Genomic DNA, 27,029 nt, shown 5'->3' on the forward strand with positions numbered 1-27,029 from the left:
CTTACACAAACTAAATAAATTTTTGTGATGGGTTAGCTGAAAGAACAGATTTGATATGGCACAGGGATATGTTAAAGATTCATCCACTTTACTTTTCCTCTGCCATGAAACAAAGCATGGTTGCACTTTTATATTTATTACAAAAACTCTCTTTTATGCTTCAAAATACTTCTAATTAGTTCGAGTCAATGAAACTCAAAACAAACCTATAAAAGTCTGATTTTATACATATCAATGCAGAGACATCACTGAAAACAAACATCAATGAGGTGACATCATTGAAAATATCAATCAATTCAGGGACATCACTGAAATCACCAATCAATGCAAGGACAATCACTAAAAACACATTAATATAGGGACATCTTTGAAAACACACAACTGTAAACAACTATCAATGCAGGGACATCATTGAAAACACCAATCAATACAGGGATAACACCACTGAAAACACCAATCAATGCAGGGACATCACTGAAACAAATATCAATGCAGGGACATTATTAAAAACACCAATCAACAGAGGGACATCACTGAAAACAAATATCAATGCAATGCAGGGACATCAGTGAAAACGCCAATCAATGCAGGGACATCAGTGAAAACAAATATCAATGCAGGGAAATCATTGAAAGCACCTAAATATTAATATAATATTTCAAATCTTGGTTAGGTACAAAAATACAGAATTAACACCTGAATTAAATGTCTTATCAACTATGCAAGATTAAATAGGTATGTAGTAACATGCTTTTCCATGACAACAGCACAAGTAATATTTTTTCAGGCTGCAGTCGGGCAACACATCTTGTGAAATCTGAGCTATTTTCTGTCTCACATTTTTCTACTTTTAACATGCACATCAATTGCTATCTGGGCTAAATTTACCAGACAAATGTTATATCTACAAATTGCAAGCAAGTGACCAATTATGATGACATCCATAGTTCACCATGTCACTATATATATAGCATGTCCAATGATGTTTGTGTCATGAGCTGAAAATGTATAGTTGCAAAGGATATTGTAGAGGTGTGGCTCCAAAATTGGCACATACATTTTCTGAAGGTGAAAGACTGACAGCAGGAAAATAGGCATATCCCTTTCCAACCTTCACATTGTTGAAGGCTTCACCAAGGCACTTTCCATTTCTGTCATAAATACAGAAGAAAAAAAATGCTATTTATCAAAGTCACTAAAATTATTTTATCAGTTTATTCTACAGCAAATTATACTACATTATATGACAGCTGGATAAGCCATGGAAAACTTTGTATTTTCTTCCTTTTATATCTAAACATTATGTTGATAAGTACTATTATCAGTATCCTCATTCCATAAATCATCTTTATATGACAATGTATCTATAGGAGTTATCAGTGAATGCTGTGGAACATGCATGAACTCAAAATCTGTTTTAACAGCAAATAAACTTTTCTGCAGTAGGGAGCTGGTACAACATTAGACCTGCAGTCCAGACTATGCAGTTTTTATACCTGCTTTGACCAGCCAGGGTTGGCTGCCTTGGCGTGTTCTTGGTAAAGGAACATAGCTCTTATTTCCTTGCCATGATATAGCCAGTAATTCATTTAAAGTGTCCTTAAAACCAACAAAACCAAAAACAAATCTTCTGTAGTAGAATGCCTCAAGCACATATCTTTGTGCTAAATGATTATTTGAACAGTGCTATGATGTACTGTATATACTTGCTTACAAGTCGAGTCCATCTTCAAAACAAAAGACTCAGATGTAGACCCGTTTCACCTAACCTGCCATCACATAATGTGCTGGAATTTAATGGTCTATGTTGTTTGCCTTAATGATTACTCCTAACAAACTGCAGAGATCCTGCGCATTATGTGATTGCAGATCTCGATCTTTCCAGTTTGCAGTTGGATTGGACTGATAATTAAGTACATAAAATACTTCCCCTTCACAAGGTTTTAAAAAACTTGTATGCATAACTTCAACACAAACTCTTAATTTTGACTCTGCAGATGATGTTACCACTATAAATGTGATACCCAAGATTAAATGCAAGATAGACCAAAATTATATGATTAACTAGAAATGTCTTCATAATATACAGATGCCTTACCACAATTCTGAAAAAGACCTCAAGTCGAATCTTAACCAAAGTGTGACAGACAGTGTAGAGACAAGGGTAACACTACATGTCTCTACAACTGTCATTGTGGGGTATAAAAAGGTGCAGAAGAATTTACCTGTAAAAAGTTATTATTCCATTATCACAGTCTATTGTGCAAGTAATCACATCTCCTGTCAACCAAGGCTAGAAAAAGGTAAAGAATATCATGATCAAAACTAATATAATTTCCTTAAAAAAAACTGTACAAATGTTTAATTAAAAATCAACAGAGCACAGTTATTAAAGGAAACGAAAGCCTTCAACACATTAAGTATACAAGGGCTATAGCCCTGTCAAATAGCAGCAAAATGGTTAAACAGCTTATGAATTTATATATGAGTGACATGAACTGTATGAGTAACATGAACTGGTGGTTTACAATGCAATTGTTCATTCATAATTCATTAGGCAAAATAAAGAAGAATAAAAAAAAATTGCATAAAACTTGCTAATTTTATTAACTAATTATAATTTGTCATCAAGCAGCCCCTAACATTGTTACCTTACCTACCTATGTCCACACCCATCCATCCATCTACCAAAACAAACACCAGCATTCACACATAAAAGTAATATATATTTCATGAGTTTCTTTTCTCTCTGTGTGGATTACCTCTCCATATCTCTGTGTCTTGACATTCCATTTTCTCACACGGCTTCCATCATAAGCATAGGAGTCGGGGGTATCTCCAACACCCTCCTATTATAAAAGCAAGACATTCAGTTGAACAGTCAAACATTGAATTTAAATGTAGATACAAAAGGATTCATATGCAAAATACTGTATGCTGGACAACATTTTATTTTGCACAGTAGCTGTCTCACCTACATTAGAAAGCAAGAGACTAAAAGAATCCATCATATTAAAATAGAGAAATAGCTCTTGAACATTACCTCCCTTTGGCATTGCCAGGTGTCGCTAGTTTTTAACTGAGCAAGATACTAACAAGGATTCTTGCACGGTGGGGTGGTTGGGAGGGTTTTATGGTAATGTAAGTGGGTAAGTATTATCAGAGAAACACAATTTACTTAAAAATCTGCTTTCTTTTTTGAATACATTTCCCAATTACATTATATGAGGAGAATAAGTAATGGGACGACGGAATGCTGAGCATCTGACTTCTACCTCGGGTATCCTTTTAGGGAAGAATAGCTGGATTCCCCATGTGAATGATAACCCATTCTCCTAATTACATAAGCAACACAGCATGGGGTCACTTGACCTGTGACCCTAACATACGGTTAGGAAGATGAATTTTGAAATCTTATCTACAAAATTTCACAGGGCCCAGAGTGGCCGAGTGGTCTAAAGCACTTTCCATTATGGATCACTGCCATCTCACCTCTGTGTGCATGGGTTCGAGTCTCGGATTCGGCCAATGTGTATGTGAGAAAGCTTGCCAGTAGCTTCTCGAGGGTCAGAAGTTCTTTCTGGGAATTTCCTGGGTTCTTCCTCCACCATTAATGCTGGTTGCCATGCATAGCCTATCGTGTGCTGAAAAATGGCATTGAATCCTACAGCAACAACAAAATTTTACCAGCAAATCCAGCAAAGCTAACAGGCTGTGTTGATTGATCTAGTTGGGTTTGGTGGCTGTTTGTGCTGCCGCCACAGGATCTACCAGATTCAAGGTTTGCATCCATGAGGCTATATCTGAGATGAAGGCTCAAGAAGGTTGACTCTGCATGTCAGCCAACAGATTCTATTATATCCTGAACTGAAATGTTGCATTTTTGAATGCGAGGCTCACAGAAATGGCTCAAACCTTCTGAACAGTAATCTTCATGATGCAACTCTGATCTGGTGAGACATCAGAGTACACACAGCATACAACAAAATTAGCCCAGAGGCTTGAAGGGTGATATGCAGTGTTCTGGCTCACACTGGCAGGAAAAGGCATTTGGGTGTGCCAGGACTTTTCTCTGTGCATTCCAAGTAGTGCTTGAGATCACAGGCAGGATCCTGCATGGCTGTGTCAAAATCCAAATGTATTAAGTTCCAAATGAATTTCAAATAAATTCCTACATTGAATGTGTTGATGTACCTGTAGTCTCAAATGTGCTAATGTTCCGATGGCCTTGAGTGCGGCAATGTGCTAATAGTCTTTTGACATAATACAATAATATGTTCCAAAAATATTCTTGTCTGAATCCAACACAATTAAGACTTTTTTAGTCCAAGAATACTATGGAAGAGAGCAAGCAAGTGACGACTCATTGGTTACTGACAGATGATAACTTGTTTTCGGTTACAAAGCCTGGTTGTGTCAAGATAACCACCAAACTCTCCAATGTGAACTTAAGAGAGCTCGGTTTGACATAAAGGGTATGCAGCTCACTTACCCTGTATGCTGAAGTGTAAGCTATCAGGAAACAAGACTTTTATGATAGTGACTTTAGTGAAGTGTGTGCTAGAGGTCTGAATGGAATCAAATCAAGCCATGTTCAAACCCAGAAATGCTTCTATTTGGAAACAGAGTTAGGGATTTTGGTCGACCGAGTCCAGAAAGGACTAAAAGATCCAATAGGTATATCTCAGGGCAATATCATGTCTGCATGATGCCCGAATGTGTCCAACATCATGGGGTGGTAGCCTTTGACAGAGATTAGGGTAAACTGTTTGTCCTGAAAGAGCCAAGTGCAAAATCTTAACATAACTGGTTATGACCTATTTTTCCCATGTTGGAAGGACCCTCTTAGATGAATAAATCCATTAAATTTTATGAAAAAAAAACACAGCCAAATGTGCAAATAGAACTCATAATATTCTAAATTAAATCCGAACAAAGGCCTAAAAATCCTGTCAAAGTCCAAATGTATTAAGTTCCAACTGAATTTCAAATAAATTCCAACAATGAATGTGCTGATATGCCTGTAGTCTCAAATGTGCTAATGTTCCAATGGCCTTGAGTGTGGCAATGTGCTAATAGTCTTTTGACATATTACAGTAATATATTCCAAAAATATTCTTGTCTGAATCCAACACAATTAAAACTTTTTTAGTCCAAGAATATTGTTGAACACTTTGTATTTCCAGGAAATAATTTAAATAAATAAATCCACCCAAACTGAATACTGAACACAACAATAAGAACAATTCTGCTTTGGATGTCAAGGAAAGAATGAGTAATTCTTCAAATAAACAACATTATATAAAAAGCTAAGACACAATAACAGAGCTAGGATGTAGGACAGTCTCCTTCATGAAACATTCAAAGTTTCAACAACTTTAGGAATTTCCAAGTAGAAATCTGATGTCCTAGATCCACACTCTAAAAAATAAACATTTACCATTAATAATTATCTGAATATTTAATTCACACTCGCAGAAAAATGTTAACCATGTATTCTATTGTTTACAAAATAAATGTTACTGGTCAGGTACACGATGACCTTGACATAAACAAAGTACAAAAACCAGATGTACACAAAATAATCATTAAGAAAAGCCAACATATTATAAAACATTTAATACACATAACAGTTGAAATATCCTACTGATGCCATCAAAGACACACACACTTTATGACAGAACAACATGGAATCATCATATTGATGCCATCACAGACACACAAACTTTATGACAGAATAACATGGAATCATCATACTGATGCAATCACAGACACACAAACTTTATGACAAAATAAAATGGAATCATCATACTGATGCAATCACAGACACACAAACTTTATGACAGAATAACATGGAATCATCATATTGATGCCTTCTCAGGCACACAAGCTTTAAGACAGTTGTTGTTGTTGTAGGGTTTAATGCCATTTTTCAGCAAGATGGCTATACATGGCCAGTATAAATGGTGGAGGAAGAACCTGGGAAAACCCTGGGAAGAACTACTGACCCACGAGAAGCTACTGGCAAGCATTCTCATGTAGCTGAGCCTGAGACTTGAACCCCTGCTGACAGAGGGTGAGATGACAGTGAACTGGAAAGGTGAGCACTTTAGACCACTCAGCTACTCGCTTTAAGACAGAACAACATGGAATTATCATAATGATGCCATTACAGACACACAGACTAAAAGAATGAAAAACACTGAATCATCATATTGATGCCACTACAGACACATAAACTTGAAGAAAAAAACTACTGAATCATCATACTGATACCATCTTAGGTGGAAAAGTGATACCAATGTATCACCAATTGTAAATCATGTGTCGACATTAGGTTGACATATTAGAAAAATACTGAACATACTATTGTTAGAAAACATAAAACCAAAGTCATTATTGATGACCAGGGCAAAGGCAGTGCCCTTAGACTTCAAAATTAAAACCTATCATGGTTTCATTTTGGTTTCTCAAAATATGTATTTTGTTCAGACAGGTACTGAGTAAAGGAATGGAACTTTTTTTTAAAATTACTTTGATGGAGTATGGATGCTCCACCACAGTACCTAAAAACCTACATATATGGAAAACATAAACTTAACTGAAGTATGACAGATGGACAGAAAAATGCACAGAACAATGGATGAATAACACTATATGCCCTACCAATGTTGTGGTGGGGCATTAGAAAACATCTAACCATGCTTGTCATAGGGGTACAGGGTAGAGAGAGAGAGAGAGACAGTGAAATAGGGATATACCTCCTGAGAAAATTTACACTTGATAGTGCACCATCCTAACTGCATAACTCCTTTGGAACCCAGCATAAGCTCGTACAGCCATTTTCCTAAAGAAATTCATACACTGCCAATTAATCTGTTATCAGTAAGAAAATATCCACAGCATCACTCTTTAATAACAATAACACAAAAACATTAATATCATTCACAATGCTCTTGGTGAGTTTAAATATCAAAGACTGACATACAAACTCTGCATCATAACCGTACACATTTGTGTAAAATTCAAGTCTAACTACAAACAACAAAGACCATGGTATGTCATTGCATAATGTGCTGGTGGATAAAGGTTTATGCTGTTTGTTCTACTTATTACTCCTAACAAAATGCACAGAAACAGATCTGCTGCCACATAATTCAAAGGCAGATCTGGGTCTGTGCATTTTGCAGTTAAGCTAAACTTATATACAAGTACATAAAGTAATCTTGTAATGGGTCTGCACCAGTTGCTGTCTGGAACAAGTTATGAGATGATTATAAATCACTCTCAATACTGCACAGCAGTTTTGTTAGTTGCATTTTAAAAACTAGAAGTTGCATTACCTGTCAATGCATCCCTAGTTAAATAAGTCAAAAATAAATAATGACTGTGTGATAATTGGTTCCATGTGGTAATTGGTGCAGACCATCTTTTACAAAAATGACAAAACATCAATAATGATGAAAATGTATCATAGGTCAATAAATGACTCAATGTGACAGAGAAAGAAAGAGAAATTTGAAAGACCAATTTATCTACCTTGATAGACACAGCAGTTGGCTCTCATTGTGCTGAAGTTGCTATGACTCTTTAACTGAAAATTTGAAGAGAAAAAAAGCAGAATTCATATATTTTTCATACTATACACTGGGCTTTTATATGCATGTATACTGTGTGTAAAATGCACAAACAACTGTGAACACTGCAAACTCTTATTATCAAAATCAATGCTGTTTGCATGAACATACAGATTCTGATCCACCAGCAGAAAATATGTTATACAGTGCGACTCCACTATAACTCAGTGGCTGGAGTCCACAGAACCTGACTGTTATAGACTGAACCATGTTACAACCAAACAAATCAGTTAGCCAGTAAGATCAAGAAAATGATGCATGTACCCAAAACGTGGCTGGGGGTATAATAAAATGGGTGCAAAAACAACTGTTTTTGACTAACAGAAATGAAAACATGTGGATAAATAAAAAAGGTTAACAAACATCTTTGCGAGATACACTATCTTCAATTAATTTGATGGCAAGATAGCTACGGTTTCAAAAGATTGGAAATTTAATTACTGGTATGCTACCATTGGTAGCAATCGTAAGCATAAACTTATTTCCTATAAAAATGAAACTTTCACTTCAAAATAAACACATTCCAGTCACTCTGAAAACACAACAATAAATCAGATCCCATTACTTTTATTTAAGTTTGGTACTGACTTCCTTGGATAAAATGTTTTTTGTTTTAATTGAAGATTGTAGTTGGCTTTCTTTCATGAAAGGTGCATATGTTATTAAAGTCACCACTAAAGGACAGCTCTGGAGGACCAAACAAACGTCCATTTCTTATCGTGGTGAAAACATCAAATAATTGTAGAACACTGTTTAAGACTGATTTTTTTTCATTTGCTTAGTATTTACAAAACAATCAGTGCTTCCAAGGTAATCACTTTTATTTGAAGTTGCAGCAAAACAATTTTTAAGGGTACATTTTTAAAAAAAAGAATTAGCAGTCGTTTGGTCGCCTTTAGCAATTACTGTTCCTGCCTTCAAAGGTTGGTTGATTGAAGCTAGTCCTGGCAGCATGACTAGTGGAGTGTATCACAGCATAAAGTACTTAGGCCAAATGTCAGCATCAGTGGATTATGGTATAACAATGCAGTTATAAGATGGTTTGTCAATATGAAGAAAAAATTTGTTGATATAACAAAAGATAGAATTTCTCCAATCCAAACCGAAGATTGTATATATATAAAGGTTTAAACAGCCAATAATATAGCAAAACAAATTTCTCCAAATGCTGTATTTTGTTGCAATACAGTAACAAAAAATAGCAATTTTTGAAATTGGTGAAGCCCAGCACAATCCCTGAATAAACTTTGACATCATATTTTTCATATTTTTAAGAAGAAAAAACTATTTTTTGTATATGAGAAAAATGTATGTAAATGAAATTTCAGGAGTCACACTAAGACTATTTTTTTATTAGAATTTGTACATTATCTCTTCCCCAAAATGACAATAAACGTTTCACATGATATTTTGTGTACTTTTAAGAAAGAAATTTTGTTCATGTACGAGAAAAATACACATACTGTGTGACCCCACTATAGCGCACTCCGTTATAATGAGAATTCGGATATAACACGGTCATGGCATGACTCCCGAAATTTCATATACATGTATTTTTCTTGTGCAAAAAAATTCTTAAAAAGTATGAAAAAACAAACAAAGCTGCTTATCATTTTGGGGAAGAGATCACTTATGAATAATACAAGAAGGTCGTGGCTTGGCTCCTGAAATTTTATATGTATTTTTCTCATACACGAAAAAGTATTTTTTCTTCTTCTTAAAAGTAAGAAGAAGAAAAAATGCATAAAAAGTTTATTCTGGGATCGCATAGGTCTTCGCCAATGTCACAAACTTGGATTGTTTTTCCTTAATGGCTGCAAAACATACCATGTGGCTTTCTTTTTATTTGTTGGCAACATTGTTGGCTGTTTAAACTTTTATATACAACCATTGGTTTGAAGTGCAGAAATTCAGAGGCCCCATGAAAGGAACCCACAAACTGCATTTAAAATGCACTGAAATTTATCTATTGTTACATAAACAAATTCTTTGTCCATACTGACAAACCATCTAAACAGTACATTGTTATATATCATAATCTGCTTATCTTGACATCTAGTATGAGTTCTGTATGTTCTGAAATATCCGCTTTTTTGTTGTTGACATTTCTGGTAACGGAAATCAACCGGACAAGGCATTGTCTCGTAATCTATCTTTCATCGGATTTTTGGCCACTCGCTAGTAATTAATATATTTACAAAGACTGACATTTGTATGCGGATGGTAAAGTAAAATTCCTCTTCATTTCACTCATACTTAAATCCTTCAGAACGCTCAAGTTTTTTGTAATAATCCCTGTCATCAGAACACCTGCGTATCTATCGTCTGATGACCCTTTGTTAATTTTCAGATGCATGCATGGAAGGCAGCATCAAGCTACTACCACAAATGTAAAAAAAAGTAAAAAATAAAAAATACATCTTACTTACTGGTTTATTTAGTAGGCATGGAGGAACAGTAACTAGAATAGTCTAAATGATGGCCAATTCCTTTTTAAAAATGTACCCAGATAAAATAGTTTGCTGAAATTTCAAAGGAAACAGATTACCTTTGAAGCACCAACTGTTATGAAAACGTACTCAGCAAATGGAAAAAATACCAGTCTCAATCATGTAATACAGTTATTTGATGTTGCCACCACAAAAAGAAATGGGCATTTGTTTGGTTCTCCAAAGCTGTCATTTAGTGGTGACTTCAATAGCGCATGCACCCTTCATCAAAGAAAGCCGGCTGCAATCTTTCAATAACAGCAAAGAACTTTTCTTCAAAGGAAGTCAGTACCAAACTTAAATAAAAGTGATGGAATCTGATGGATTTTTGCATTTTCCAACCTGACTGGAACACGTTTGTGCTGTGAAAGTTTCCTTTTTGTAGGGAAAAAGTTTATGCCAACGGCGACTTAAAACACAAACTAACTTTTACCGACTTGGAACGTACTTCAAAGTAAATGTGCTTCGTCATTTGTTGCGTGACTGTGCTATGTTTTCCCAGTGAATTCAGACAAATATGACCTGTTACAAAATAAATGAATATTTTAAAGATGTGTGTGCGTATTTTCGATGGAATCACTTATATTGTGGATTCAATGTATATAATGAGGTACGCAGTTGAGTACATGGTGTTGATACTATTCATGCTATAAATCAGACATGTATATATAAACAGGATTCACATATATGTACCAATTCATGGTTCTCTAAATAAAGTAAACTATTATATTATGTCTTCTGTTTTCACTACAGGTGTATTTCTCATTTAATATGCATCAATTCAAGATGGTAACTGTGCCGACGAAGCACGTATTTTACCGCCCGCATTTATTACCCACCCACCCCTCCATTTTTTGGGGGGGAGGGGGTACATATTCTTCAGCTAACTGACTTGGTTGCACATAACACAGTTCGGTATATAACACAGTCAGATTTTATGGCTCCCAACTATCCGTGTTATAGCAGGGTCACAATGTATATGAAATTCTGGGAGCCACACTAGAATTGTCTAATATCCAAATTCGTGTTATAATGGAGCATGCTATAGCAGGGTCACACTGTACTGTTTCGCAGATGGATGTAGCATTACACACAACATATGTAACAATTATAAAACACTGACAGTCATTTGCAAGTTTTGACAAGGAAGTGGCAAAAGTGTTATAAATTTACAGCAGGCTACAAACATTTTGTGTGTTTGTACATGAAGAATAAATTCATCTGTTTCCTCCTCAGTCAGCCAAGTACCTCTAAAACAGGATGGATTTGTTTATGTCTAAAGTAATACTACTCACATACATTGAACTGAAATTTTGTTAATATCACCATATATGATATAGCTATATAAATATTGGCTATATCTAATTTGAGGCCATGGAATAAGTATTGATTGGAAAAGAAATTCTGGCACATATTTCACCAGCATCAAACTTAAAATTATGTCTAACCATGAAGAATTTAACAGGTCAATTTCAAGTTGGATTTAAAACCCTAATGCCACCATTTATCATAAATTTCACCCTTCTTCCAGTCTAAGTATATTTTTGAAGGAAGGAAAGATTTGTTAAAAAAGCTATCTGACATAAACCATTCTTTGAAATAATCAAGATATTAGTTTAAATGATGTTGAAATATTCAGCTTAGAATTAAGAGGTGCCACCCCTTAATTTAGTTAGCAAAGTCACGTGTAATTCCAGTCTTTTTCCAAAGTGCTTCAAAAGCAGTGATGTGATACATTTGACAAATTCTGTCAGCAACTAATCTAACAACAACATTAGCATGTGACACACAAAACGGATTTGGGAGGGAATGAAGAGAGGCACGCATGCTTTTTTAAGCAGATCCAAGAAGAAATGGGTGCATTATATAAAAATAAGACTTAGGTGAATATTGGTGATCAGCTGGGGTACTGGAATATACAATGAAGGATGAACCTGAAATGAAGACAATTGGATGTAGCATGGTGTTTTTTTTGTTTATAATGGTGATGTCATCAAATCTTGTGTGCCAGCTTTTGAGTGAAATCAGTTCACCCACGGATGTTGCTGTTCAGCTTCGGATTACATGTACACATGTGGAAAATGGCAGGGTATCTCAGTTGGAAGTAGAAATTACATACCTCATATGATGAAACATCAATATTATCTGATTTTAATGGAACACAATGATGTTTAGGGCCAATATCTTTCAAGATTCAGTTTTATCCAAATCATTTGGCATAAAAGATTTTTGCATGTAATGGTGGCATTGGAGCTTTAAGTTTCAGCCAAACAAACTGCTGTATTCTAGACATTAGTTTAAGACCAGGCTTAAGTTTTGAAGGTGAAAGATTGTATAAAATTACCCCAAGCCTATTGGGTTCCACAACAAGTGTCCCTACATTGGCTGATATGTCAAATACAACCTCAGCTGGGCCTATCCTTTTAGGGGTCTTTTCGTGTTTCACTGAAATGTACAGATAAAAAATAGAATCCTATTCATATTTCACTGAAATGTACAGATAAAGACCAGATCCTATTCACACTTCACTGAAATGTACAGATACAGACCATATACCATTCATACTTCACTGAAATGTACAGATACAGACCAGATCCCATTCATATTTCACTGAAATGTACAGAATAATACAGACCAGATCCCATTCACATTTCACTGAAATGTACAGATACAGACCAGAATCCCATTCATATTTCACTGAAATGTACAGATACAGACCAGAATCCCATTCATATTTCGCTAAAATGTACAGATACAGACCAGATCCCATTCATACTTCACTGAAATGTACAGATACAGACCATATACCATTCATATTTCAGTGAAATGTACAGAATAATACAGACCAGATCCCATTCACATTTCACTGAAATGTAGACACAGACCAGATCCCATTCACATTTCACTGAAATGTACAGATACAGACCAGAATCCCATTCATATTTCACTGAAATGTACAGATACCGACCAGAATCCCATTCATATTTCACTGAAATGTACAGATACAGACCAGAATCACATTCATATTAAAAAAAAATAGATACTTTAATCCACAACTTTAGAAATGTTCTTTCAGATATATAAAAATGAAAAGCATCAATTAAATATAATGTTTCAAGTTTCATGGTTCTTGTTTGAATCAATTCTGATAGAATAAAAAGATGCTTGCATTCTATTTCAAAATAAGTTTATAAATACTTAAGAATTTATACATTGCCTATAGGATTAACTTGCATGCTATAATGCAGCATCCCTGTAAGGGAGGGAAAATCAGACAGACAGATGTCACATGAAAGAGAGATGAGAGTGTGTCTCAGATGGAAAATGGAAAAGAGCGAGAGGATAGACATTTAGCAAATGAAGGAAGATTACCAGATTTTTGTGACACAGTTTCATCTGCAGCTCTGTCAAGAACACTATGAAGGTTTTGTAAGGTCAGTGCTTTCCTACAAGAAAGAATATCCCATATTATTCACACATATGAAGTCACTATCAACACATAAAGATTTGAGAACACTCTTAAAAATGTTTAAAGAAGCAATAAAGAAAAATTATACAACTTTGAGATTTCATTAATTATTTTGCAATGATGTTAATCCTGCTAATCAAGTCTAACACAAGAGTCCCTAGAGGGGACTGACATTCTACTGACCAAAAGAATTTCTAGAAATTCCAGTATTAACAAAAATGATTTTGTGAAAAATATGACAGGCAATGAAATTATATGTATTTATGAATTATTACATGACAGACAAAAATACATGAATATGATGTCTGAGAAACTGGTTGTTGCTGTAGGGTTTAATGCCATTTTTCAGCACAAGATAGGCTATTAATGGCGGCCAGTATAACTGGTGGAGGAAGAATCCAGGAAAATCCCAGGAAGAACCACCAACCCACAAGAAGCTACTGGCAAGCTCTCTCAAGTACCCACTTTAACCAAGCCTGAGACTTGAACCCACACAGACAGCAGTGATGGCAGTGATCCCTAACAGTGATCACTTTGAACCACTCGGCCATTCAGGGCCCCCTGAGAACTTAGTATGAAATCGGACAACATGATATGAAGTCCAACAACATGGTATGAAACCACGATAGAGAACTTCCTCTTGTAGAAAAAGACACAATCACACAAAAATAATCTTATATAAATTTTGTAGCATATTTCATTAAAAATGTTCATGGTTTTTTCAAGGTTTTTTAATGTTCAAAATCATCTTTCTCAAGGTGCATTATTACATTAAATTTAAAGGATACATAAATTAAACTGTATGTAAATACAAGTTAATACTATTACTCCATACGAGGAACATTTCTTGCAAATTTATTTTTTTAAAACAAAAAAACATGATCATTGATATCTTTCCCATCTTACATCTGGGCATTAGAATAATGTAGTCACTGAACAAAGTTCATTTTACTCTGTCTACACTACATTATTTACAAAGTCCAAAATATTTTTGAGTGAATTTTTCAGTTCTTGTAGCTTGTCATCAAGCTGTTCATCAAGAGCTCCAAGTTCAACGATTTTGTCCTTTTCACTTTTTCATCAAATTATTTTGATGTCATAATAAAGAAAATTTTCCAAATGGTCTCTCCTTTCAATGCATAGTCATCAGCAGCAGCTGTCACTGTCTCAATGTCTTTTTCAGTACCTTCCTTTCTTCTTCACTCATTCCCATAAACCAAAAAATATAAAGATATTTTTTCTATTATTGCTTATTTAAAAACAGTGTATGGATATTTTAAACTATTTCATATTAGATATATTAATATTTCTCTCAGCTTAGCTGTATTCAAAATTTTTAGATTTATCGTGTTCATTGCAATTATCATCTGTCCTATTTCCACTCAATCCCAAAATACAACCGGATTGAACTAATTTCATAATTATGACTATATAAAGATTCTATTTTAAAACTTGAATCTCTGTGTTCACAGGCACACCTCTTTCATCAAAAATGATTTAATGCTGAAGGCTTCTTGTTTTGCCTGTATTAAGCGCCATTACAAGAGCTTGTTTTTTTTTTTTTCTTCAGCTGCATGTGACCGTAATCACTCTCTCCCATTGCATGCAAATCAATATCATTCTGGCACAATTTGAATTTTGCAAGCTCTCCAAGAAAGATCTTATAATCCAAACTTTATATTTTACTTCATCTAGCCACCAAAATTGGAATCAGCAGCCTGCCATGTTGAAGCAAATGATTCAAATTTAAATCACTGCTACATACGGGCCTCATACAATCGGAAGTTCAAAATGTACGACTGCGCAGTGGCCAGTTGTGGAAATATTTTTGTTCTGGCACAAACTTAGCAAGAGATTGTTTTTTTTTTGTCCCCCCCCCCCTTCTTTTGATTTAATTCTGTAAAATGAAAACTATATATTAACTCCTTTTGGATTCAAGAAAATCAAGGCTTTTCAAGGTCCACAGACAATATTTTGAATTTTCAAGGTGTTTTCAAGGCCTTGAAGAACAATTCATTCAAGGTCCCCATACAGACCCTGTATGTATGTATATATATATATATATATATATATATATATATATATATATATATATATAATTCAAACATTTACTCAGTTCCAATTGCCCCTGCTTCAGATGATAAACATTGATCTTGAAATATTCTTTGCAGCAGTTGAAACATAAAAGGATCTGAAAAAGAAAATGCAAAATTCTTTAAATTTGTCCTTTAAAAGTACAGATTTCAACTTGAGATATTGCAATATCACATGGATGGCCCTACGAATATAATGAAAGCCAATTACAAAGTTCAAAGTAAATGTGGATCATTAACTCTGCTACATCTTTTCAGAAAATGGTGAAAATCAAATGTGACCTAGATCTCATTAATGTATAAACCAAATTTTGTTTAAATCCATGCAGTCCTTCAAAAGTTACTGTCAAAATGCTGTGACAGAACTAAACATGGACAGAAGGTTTAATCTGGTTTATTGTCTTACAAAACAGCAACAAGTTGCTTATTTACTGCCAAGGCAATCAGTGTAAATTGTTCTGTCCAAGGGCAGATCACTGTAGCTAACCTGCACTGATTCAAACAAAAGATCTGAACCCACATCCATTCAGTCACAAGTCCAGCATACTAACCACTAAGCCACCATAGCTCCAATGGGACAGACAGACAACACTATATGCCCTGTCTATAGATATAGAAGAGACATATAAATAAGGGCCCAGGAATCAAATTCACTTTTTCTTCAACATCAGCAGCATTTTGATAGCTACAATATTTTCAAGAAGCAAAATTCAGAGTATTTTAATTTCCAGTAGCATATCTCATATTTTTTAATAACAATTTAAACACACTTCCAAATTATCATTACCAAGAAACTTCTAATTTATTTTATTTTAGCTAGCACTACCAGAACAGTAACTATCAAAATGCTATCTTGCAAATGTCAATCTTGATCCCTATGGTTTTGACTGAACATTCTGTGTGTGATAGGTATGAATGTGAAATGTAGTTTTTTGGGGGAAGGGGTAAGTCCTGTTATTAAAAAATACTTATCTCTCGTTATTATACCGTTATCCTTTTCCTGGTATTAGTCCCTAGTTCAAGGTGAAAATTACCTCCGATTAGTAATTGGAGGACTAAAACAAAAACAACACAGCCCCAATTATTTAGTCACCTTTCATTTGCAGTACATTCATACCAGTAGTGTTATCCTTATTGGACTTGGACCAAGGCTATGCAAATGGGGATGGAGGGAATCTGGTAAGTATTATCTAATGAAAAATTAGTTAACTCCCCAGTGAGTAAAAATTAACAGCATTAATACATTGCCTGCTATTATTACATTTTGCCAGTCTGGAGGGAGGCTGATGGTCCCATAATAACTGTCAAGAAAAACTCAGCTGCTGACACAATCTGTCGTAATCCATAAATGCCCTTGCATTCAGTTGGGGGTAGAACTAGGAGAAAATGGAATGAGAATGGCAAAAGGCAATTCGCATTATATCATCCTGAGAAGAATAATTAATAAAGGCCCAAGATGTAGCATGAATCTCATGGGTTTTGATTCACAAGAAATCATGAGCTCTTTGAGGTTGACAGACTCTTTAAATAGTGGAACTAATCCACCTAGAAATGGTGGCTGGTGAAACATCAGAAGTAGCTTTGATTGGGATAAAGAGTAACTTCTTACCATTTTTTTGCCTCTTTTGATCAGCCATAAAGAAATGTAAGGCTCTGACCAGACCAAGAAATCTTTCTTGATCATTACAAGCACAAATGTCACAGAGACTAGGGATCTGAATTAGTCCAGGAACTAACAAAAGTAGCTGATTCTTGGCCACAGAACCAGGTCGGCACAGAAGAGAGACTCAATCATGTCACTGAAACAAAGATAATCCTCTTCCACCAATAAGGTATGAATTTCACTCCTTCTCCAAGCTGATGCCAAATGAAAGAACGAAAACTATCTTTAATGTGAGATTCCTGGAAGAAGCCTAACCCTGAGATTCATGAGGAGATTTGCATGACAAAAAACAGCACAATAAAGGTTCCACCCAGACAATAACTCTCAAAAGCTTAAAATACCTATAAGCTGATAGATAAGGATCTGACCTATTGGCAAACCCCATAAATACAAAAGACTATTAGAAATGGCTGCTCAATAGCTCTTAATGATGGAAACCAACATTTTTCTTTAAAAAGAAAGAGAAGAAAATCTGCAGCTACATACTGTGCAATGACTACACGAGATGAACATGCATCACATCAATTTCAAGAACAACACAAGCCGGAAAACCCAAATTCACAAATATTTCACATCTTTAATTATTACATTACATTACATAACAGCCTTAAGTTAAGAAATTTGCTAGGGGCCAATTTATAAAATGTTGGGGCCCCGAGTGGCCGAGTGGTCTAAAGCGCCCTCCATTACGGATCACTGCCATCTCACCTCTGTCTGCGTGGGTTCGAGTCTAGGATTCAACCAACGTGAGTATGTCAGAAAACTTGCCAGTAGCTTCTCGTTGGGTCGGTGGTTCTTTCCAGGGTGTTCCTGGGTTCTTCCTCCACCATTAATACTGGCTGCCATGCATAGCCTATCGTGTGCTGAAAAATGGCGTTAAACCCCACAACAACAACAATTATAAAACTGTCCCCTGCCACCTTGAGGGATTGGTTGGAAAGATAGAAGGGTATTGCCATACAGTTGATCCCACTTCAGACTGAAAGCATCCACCCCTCACCCTCATGCACTTTGATCCATAAAGTGAACAATTTTTGCTGAGCTTCAATGCAAAGAGGCCAACCATTGCCTCACCTATCCCATCCCAGCTGAAAGTGATTCTCTGTTACTAATTGATGCCGGACCATTTTTTTTAGGGATGCACATCCTTGCCTTGAGATGGTGTCCACCAGATTATTCTTTTTTGTCTGAAATGTGATGAACTTTCAGGGTGATCCCCCCCGAAGCTGCCCACTGAAGGAGGTTCCAGACTTCCAAACAAAAAGGAGCAAAAGTGTAACCACCCACGTCTTATATATGCCATGATGATCATAACAATTATGTTTTATGTGACTGATGCATGCCTGAAGTGCTAGAAACACAGCATGCATTTATGGGTTGCTTATGTGTAAGGATGAGACCTACTCAGACAAGTCCTGGAAGGACTTTTCCCGTGACTCAAGGTGAGTGCCCAAAAACCCAAATCTGAGGCATCAGTATACAGGAAGAAGCGAGGCCTTGGGGAATGCAGCAGAATTCCCACTAAATTCCTGTCCTGACTGATCTACTCTCTGAGGTGGGGTTGAAATCTGTACAATAACAGAACCCAAGCTGAAAGGTGGTTCAGGGTTCTCATGAGAGAGAGAAAGGTAGAGGCAAGCAAACAGTGAAGGATTTTCCTGTGGTACAGAAAGGTGGGGTAGAATATCCTGGAGGTCAATGTAGACTGCCCAGTCATTCGACCTTAAGGCAGTCCTGAATGAGTCTTATATATCCATTTTAAATACACTTCCATAATAGACTTGTTTAAAGGGGATAAGTCATTTAGAAGATGAAATTTGTTTACTTTTTTATGAAACCAAGAAGATCCAGGAATAGAATCATGGGGTTTTGAGTGATTAACACCCTCTCTAATACTTCCATTCTTAACCATCCCTGGCTGTTATGGATGCCCTGTTTAGTGAATGAAGAGGGAAGGGATTTTTAAAAAGAGTTTGGCAGTTTAGATGGGACCTCAACTAAAGTGTTTTAATGTGGACCCACTGACCTCTCAGGCTGAGGATGCTTCGACAATTTGGCTGGCCTGGAACCACAGCCAAATACTGGTACTGCTGATTTTCCAGATCCTGAGAGACCACTATAGTGAATAACCTACCAAACAAGGATACCAGTGTTTAGCACCCTCTCTAGTGATCTGATGAAAATACAAAAGGGGTTTTGAATAATGTTGAAGGTCCTGAAAACAAGTCACTATCTCTTAATGTTGATAGGATCCATTCATCATTCATGAGGTCCTAGCAGGCCTCCAAAAAGTAGTCCAGCAGCCTAGTCTGGCAAGTACAAGACCATTAGGATTAGTAGGACTCAGCCCTTATGGACAGTAGAAGGAATCTATAGACTTTATGTCCTGACCTTTATGGTTGCCACATAGAGAAAAAGTAGGCTGAAGGAGATTTTTTAAAAGGAGTTTAGCAGTTCAGCTGTGACCCCTACCTGAGGTGTTTTGGAATGGAAACTCACTGATCTCTCAGGCAAAGGGCACTTCATGAAATCAAATAGGTCTGTTACCGTAGGCAATGTCTGGTGCTGCTGATCTGTCACAGCCTGAGTCTACCAAAGGCATTAACCTGCCAAAAAAGGATTCCATGTCCAATGGGGCCACCCACAACAGGTTTTTGCAATGCAGCATCCATACATAGGAGGAACAGCTCAGCTGATAGTGCCAGTGAGAGTGAGGCCTCCAGGAGTCTCTGTAACCAGTTATAAAGACTCCTCAATTAAAGGTTAAAGGAGACTTCCAAAAAAGGTGGCTAATGTGCAACAAGTTCCATAAGTTCAAGTACCCTCACTGGAATGCAAGACAATGACAACAGAGATCCCAATGGTAATGCACCTCAACTAGCATGTACAAAAGATACAATCAAATTTCAATAAAATGACAAAAAATGGGACACATGTAATAAACTAAAATGTAAGGTCTGGCAATAAAATGAAAACTGCACTACAAAATTGGATAGTACTGAGCATAATTACGGCAAAGACACTCAGATTAATAATAATCTAGAGTGCACAAACATGCATGTTACATGTACTACCAAGGAAACCCATGGATAAGACAGACAATATCCTAAATGAATGGAAGTGACTAATACATTTAACTGGGATGGTGCTGTATTTGTTCCAGACCGCCTATTAGAATTTTCACCTTGGACTGGTAAATTGGACAGGAAAAGTGACAGTAATGTTATAACAGCAAGTAATGTATAGTTATTTTTTATACAAATGTTATCTTCCTTGACTACTCTCCAAAGGAAAAGATCAGTATAGGCCTATGATTTCAAATTCAGCCATGATCCTGCTTACTTAACTTTTTATAAAAAGTGGGGCTGTTTTTTTAAGTAGTGTCCATTTGACAATTTTAATTCAGTTTTATTCAAAGAGGCTTTGATTTTCTTTTAACAATAAATAATCATGTTAAACTAAACTACAGATTTAAAAAAGATAAAATACACTGGAATTTTACCTGTTATCTCTGGTTTACTTTGATACAAGATAATTACCATTAACAGTCCTTTCTGATATGTTCTGTCCAAGTAAAACCCAATTTCTATAATCCTATATACAATATTCTTAAGCAAATTATTAATCCCCAATTTCCATCTCTATTTTTAAATACTTCATTTTTGAAAATGGATATAATATGAAGAATAAAGAAAAATGTCACAGAAGTGACATCATATGAAGGAATAATCTTACCCTCATAGGAGACAACTTTGACTCTGCTATTCGGTCTAGGGTCAGTTCCAGAATCTGGAGTGATGTCCTTCCCTTTATACCTATCACCCATGGCTTGTTTTCAGTATAAATTTAAATTTTGCTCCAAATGAAAGCAAAGTTACTATGGTAGCACCATATCATTTGCTGCAAGTAAAGAAATGAAAATGAAAATCTGGGTCACTGCTTTTGATTTTTATAACAGGTTCTGTATGTATAATACAGGATTACAAATTAGGCTTCAAGTCTGGGATGTATAACAACATTTGGATAGTGTAAATCATTATACATTATGCAAACATTTTCATTAAGTCTTTTGAAATTAATCTGTTGGTCATATGACATAATTGATAATAAAATTAAGAATTTACTATAAAAGAGTCCCTCAGAGGAATACATGTTCTATTATCCAAATCAAATTTCAAGGAATACATGATAAGATTTCTTTTTTTAAACTGCTGAATGTGGAAACCATCTCCTATCTTCTTAAGCAAATATATTTTCAAAATTAGCTACTATGGCAGCCCTACTAAATTCAAAAGTGGTACAATTTTCATTTAGGACCAATAAGACCTTATGGCTGAATATGTACCTAAAGGTTTCATGGCAATCCTCCAAGTAGTTTAGGAGTAGCTATAAAAGCCTGTACTAGCAGATGGATAACTATCAAACAACAGATGACAAACTGGCCATCCCATAACTCTTTTAGTCTATGACCAATAGAACTCATAAAACCCATTTCATAATATTCTTTCACAAGTTGTCAAATTTATATTAGCTATGTTAAAAATATAATCATTATACTTTTAAGTGAAGTATATCATGTTATCAGTTGCTAACAAGCTTTCATGTGGCCATCAGGAGAAAATGTGTGGGAAATAGTATAAACCTGTGTGAGCGTTGATTATCATATAAGTACATCAAGATTCCACAAATGAATCACATCCCTTTCAAACAAGTCCCAACAAAATTTTAATTTTAAATCTTTATCCAAAGCCTCAGTGAACACAGCTGTTCAATCATCATTTCCATATAACACACCCAGAATGGAACTACATGTACTTAGGAGTCTTCTTTGAAGTCTGCATTTTTTTTTACACTGTAAATCAGTCTTTAATAAATCCCAATTCCTTGTGAATTTCATTTGTACAGTACAGCTAAAATTATTTGGAAGAGGCAAAGATGGGTTGTGTGATAAATACAAAACCATGTTTGTGGGTTTTTTTCTAAGTCGAGGGAAGAACTTGTTTATTATGGTTTATAATCATGTCTCAGTCTCATGGCCTCAGTGCAATCTGCATCGTATAAAACTTCTTCTTTCTGCAGTCTCAAAAGAAAACATGTATGTAGTTTTGTGTATTTATGACTTGTTTTTCACTGCCATTTAATGAAATTTTTATTTAATGCATCTGTGCATTTGAAAACTAAATTACCACTAACGTACATAATATTAGCTTACTGTTATATTTCTGTATCAAGAGGAATTTATTTCATACTTTGTATTTTTAAATACAATGACATGCCTAATTGCTGTGGTTTTTAAATATTTATTCCAAAAATATTTGGACTACTAAGTCTTGAATTTTAAAACAGCTAATGTGTAGGGAGAAAATAAATTTAATGCACAATTATATGCATACATGCAAGATGGGTATAGCTATCCTCATCCTTTCAAGGAAGTGGAGGAAAACTGTGATACTGTCCATCCATATGGTCAGGTGTATGCATGTATAAACTTACCCACTGAGATTTAAGAATAATCTTGATTATCAGACTGATTACTGATATTTTTATATTAAAAAAACTTTATGAAACGTACTAAAGTTATTTTTTTGTACTCCTTCCATGTACAATCAACCCTAACCCACATGGAAAGATGAACAATTTTGTTTCCATCAGCCTGCAACCATAATCCTGCAGTTTTTGCAAGTATAGTTAACAGACAGTATTTCATCTAGTTTTGTAAAGTCTACAAAATAATTGGAATTGGGAACATTTCCAATTTTTGTAATTGACTAATAAATTTAAGTTTAATTTACTCTGTTAAATTGCATATCATACAAAAAACTCTCAGAACTTTGTCCAGGCACTTGATGACATAGGTACTGGTGAGTGTCAAATGGTTTTCAGGTGGAGAATATGCAGCATAAAAGGTCCAAATTACAGGTACCAAACAAAAACAAATATACAGGCGTACAAAAAAAGCCAAAAGAAATCTATGGCTGTCCCTTTGAAAATCTGGTTACAGGGTACAAAAAAAAACACAAAAAGTCCATGGCTGTCCCTTTGAAAATCTGGCTACCCAGCACATAATTGTGTTTGCCCAATAAATTACTGCAATTGCCCACAAGACTGCTGCAATCAAAATTATCCAACAACTTATATAGTTAGTTCTATGTGGACATAATTATTGTAACTCATTTACAGTTCTGCACCACAGCTCTGGTGGCCTAGTGGTTAGAGTGTCTGCCTCGGATGCAGGAAGTCATGAGTTCAATCCCCAACCGAGTCATACCAAAGACTTACAAAAATGGTGCTAACAGCTGCCTCGCTTGGCGCTCAGCATTAAGAGGTTAGTGTTAGGACTGGTTGGCCTGGTGTCAGGATAATGTGATTGAGTGGGACATAATGCTACATGTCTGCAGCATGATGCCCCAGTGCTAGGCAACACTATAAAATGTCACACTACAGACATCGTAGCAATATGACTGAAAAATTTTTAAAGCTACATTTTGAAAAAATCCACAAAAATCCAAATCCAACAGTTCTACCATAAAGTATCACACAAGTCTGCGCATATACTTGATCTATTTGAGATCAGCAAATAAAAAATAACAACAATTTCCTTTTTCTCACAGTATCTTGTCTGTCAGCTTTCTAGTATTCTGCCAATATTGACTAGAAATATATCCATTCTTCATCTTTATCCAAGTTTACATCATTATGCTACATGTTACTGTTAATCTGATACTGTTCATCCTGTCTAAACATTCTGGGAACTTTAAGTTTCCCTGTGGGATTTGTGTTTAGCCATTAAACCAATATAGTATAAAATAACACTCATGACTGTTTTAATTAAATAAACTTACCATATTTTGTATCTAAGGTTATCCAACTGTTACAGGGGTAGATAAATGTGAAAAGCTTTGGTTGTCCCCAGGTAACCAACTTTGAAAGTATGGTTGCCCAGTAAATTACACCTAAACTGCTGCACTCAAATCATTTAACTTCTGTCATCTGTACAAATAATGTACAATAATTGTAACTCACCATAAGTCCTGCTAGTGGAAACAGAGATCTCGGAAACGCTTAGTTACGCATATTTGGTTGCAATTTTTTTATCTGGAAAGCAGAAAAACACCCACGCATGAGTCCTCCATACATACGTTTTTGTTGCAAACAGGAATGTTTCACGGCACAATAAATATGTTCTAATTACTATGAAAAATGAACCAATAATTTTATTTAAGTTTGTTGCTGACTTCCTTTGATCAAAGGTCGTTGGCTTGCTTTGATGAAGGTGCACGTGTTATTGAAGGCGCCGCTAAAGGCTTTTTTTGAAGTACCAAACAAATATCCATTTGTTATTGCTACAGCAACATCAAATAATTGTAGAACATTCAAACATATATTTTTTTATTTGCTTGGTATATATCAGTGCTTCAAAAGTAATCAGTTTTCTTTAAAGTTGCAGGAAAACTATATTTTTATATATTTTTTTTAAATTGCTGTCTTCTGATTGACTGTAGTCATTTCCCGTTCTCACGTTAAGAGGTGGTTAATTGTAGTTAGTCAGCTGCATGGCTATTTTGGTCATATTACAGCATACAGTACCAAGGCCAGACACCAGGGTAAGCGGATTATGATATAACAATGTACTGTTGAGGTGGTTTGTCAATATGAAACAAGGATTTGTTTATGTAACAATAAATTCCAGTGTATTTTTATATCCAAGTTTGCAGGGACCTGTAATGGCGCCTTTGAATTTTTTCACTCCAAAGCCAAAATTATATACAGTTTTTAACAGCCAAAAATATTGCCACCAAAAATTTCTCCAGATTGTATATTTTGATGCTAATTAGGAAACAAAACCACAATTTGCAACACTGGCAAAGCCCAGCATGATCCCTGTTATTGTGTTCATTTCTGATGGTAGCCATATAAATATTGCATGCGACCTCAAAATCAAGACATGTTGAGACTTGGACAAAATGCCATGTGCAAATCTGGATAAGTATTTTGGGGTTAAATGGAAAACTGATGAAAATTTTAATGAGATTCAGAACTCTGCTAAAGTTGCTATAACTGATAGTTTGGATGGAACAGTAGCCAAGTGTAAGAAAGTGTGTGATCCCTGGCTTAATGTCTGAAATAAAAACTTTCCTTGGATTTACAAAATTCATTCTGATTGAAAAACAAGTTATATGACAGAGGTGTAAAGAATGTTGAAAATTAAACTCAATGGCAACTACTGGTTCTTCTAATCTGCAAAGTTCCACGTTTTCTAGGCATGAGACATCTTGAGACCACCTACTTGCTAGATAGTCATAAAATCATTGAACTGCACAATGACAGAAGCTTGTACAACTCTAGTTCAAGAGTACAGAGACTTCCAGACTCTGCAGTCCTAGCTGTGATTGTGTTGGTGTTACCAGTGACATCCATGGCATGCAAGAGGCTTCAGTGTGCAGAACAAAATCAAGACAAAAGGAATGTCCAGAATAAAACATACATGCAATATTATCCTACATACATACTGATTCTGCACTGAACAAAGCCCGTAATCTTACTCAACATGAGACTTTAAACACAGCAGAATGTAAAATAGAGAGAGATGTAATTCCTTTCACAATACAATATAATCCTTCATTACCCAATTTAGGTCGTATAATTAATATATATTATAGTCTCCTAAATTTATCCAATAAAACTAGCGTCAAATCACTTTTCAAAATTAAACCAATTCTTGCTTATAGAAGACCCAAGAATTTGCAAGATTTTTTAATCAGAACTAAACAGACAGAAAATAAAAAAATACACTTTTCATCATCTAAATGTAACAAACACCAGTGCTCTCAATGTGCAAACATAAGAGAAAGTACTTCTTTCAGTAGTGCTGATACAAAAGAGGTATTTTCTCTACGCGATAACACCAACTGCATATCAACTGATGTGATTTATTTAATAACCTGTAAAAAATGAAGCATGCAATATGTTGGACAAACACTACAACAAGTTTCTAAGAGAATGAATAATCATTGCTTGCATATCAAAAATTATAGAGATCCTCAGTTTTCCTCTAATGTTTCAACACACTTTAACACCAATAATCACTCTCTACTTGATTTTTCTTTCATGCCAATAGATATTGTGCATGGTGACATGAATAGACTCATAAAAGAAACTTATTGGATTTATAAGTTAGATACTCTGTATCCGAATGGACTTAATGCTAATGCACTATATAAAATTGTATAACTTAAATTGATATATTGTATATCCTTTATAACAATATAATTATATGTATGACTGTTTGTCTCTATTTTATTTTATTTCACCAAAATAAAACATGAGACCTTAACACAAATGTCAAAGAAAAGGAACAGTGTGGAGGAATATGATCCAAAGCTAAGCATCAGAAAATTTTGTGAAATGCGACACAGACAAAAGTGAACTATATTGTAGTTACAGAATATGATATTTGTACATGATATCAATTTTAATACATATTTTTTTTATAGAATAATAAATGATTACAAAAAATAAAACGGACAAAGTTTTGTCCATTTATTCCAGGCATTTTAATGGACATTTAGCCACTTCAATGTGTTTCTGGGAGGGGACTGCCAACTTCTGCTAGTGGGACTCCGATTTTTTTACCAAGTTAGGAGTCCTGGACTCCTGGTTTTAAAATTCTAGTGAGAC

At 35.2% G+C, this 27,029-nt stretch overlaps 1 protein-coding gene across 1 annotated transcript in view; it reads right to left on the reverse strand.

The window, feature by feature from the left end:
• Positions 1-27,029, reverse strand: part of LOC149788944 (E3 ubiquitin-protein ligase RNF123-like) — a 173,108-nt gene that overhangs the window by 141,672 nt on the left and 4,407 nt on the right. The window contains exons 2-11 of the mRNA XM_089975088.1: positions 24,375-24,446; positions 21,087-21,251; positions 15,708-15,786; positions 13,499-13,572; positions 12,471-12,571; positions 7,540-7,594; positions 6,762-6,847; positions 2,763-2,849; positions 2,226-2,293; positions 1,026-1,151 (exon numbers count right to left, since the gene is read on the reverse strand). Coding sequence (XP_089831214.1) covers positions 1,026-1,151; positions 2,226-2,293; positions 2,763-2,849; positions 6,762-6,847; positions 7,540-7,594; positions 12,471-12,571; positions 13,499-13,572; positions 15,708-15,786; positions 21,087-21,177 — 767 coding nt within the window. The 5' untranslated portion in view covers positions 21,178-21,251; positions 24,375-24,446. The remainder of the gene's footprint in view (positions 1-1,025; positions 1,152-2,225; positions 2,294-2,762; positions 2,850-6,761; positions 6,848-7,539; positions 7,595-12,470; positions 12,572-13,498; positions 13,573-15,707; positions 15,787-21,086; positions 21,252-24,374; positions 24,447-27,029) is intronic.

Source organism: Sinohyriopsis cumingii, chromosome 11, assembly GCF_028554795.1.
Source record: "Sinohyriopsis cumingii isolate HCF-2022 chromosome 11, ASM2855479v2, whole genome shotgun sequence".
In the NCBI taxonomy this organism is placed as follows: Eukaryota; Metazoa; Mollusca; class Bivalvia; order Unionida; family Unionidae; genus Sinohyriopsis; species Sinohyriopsis cumingii.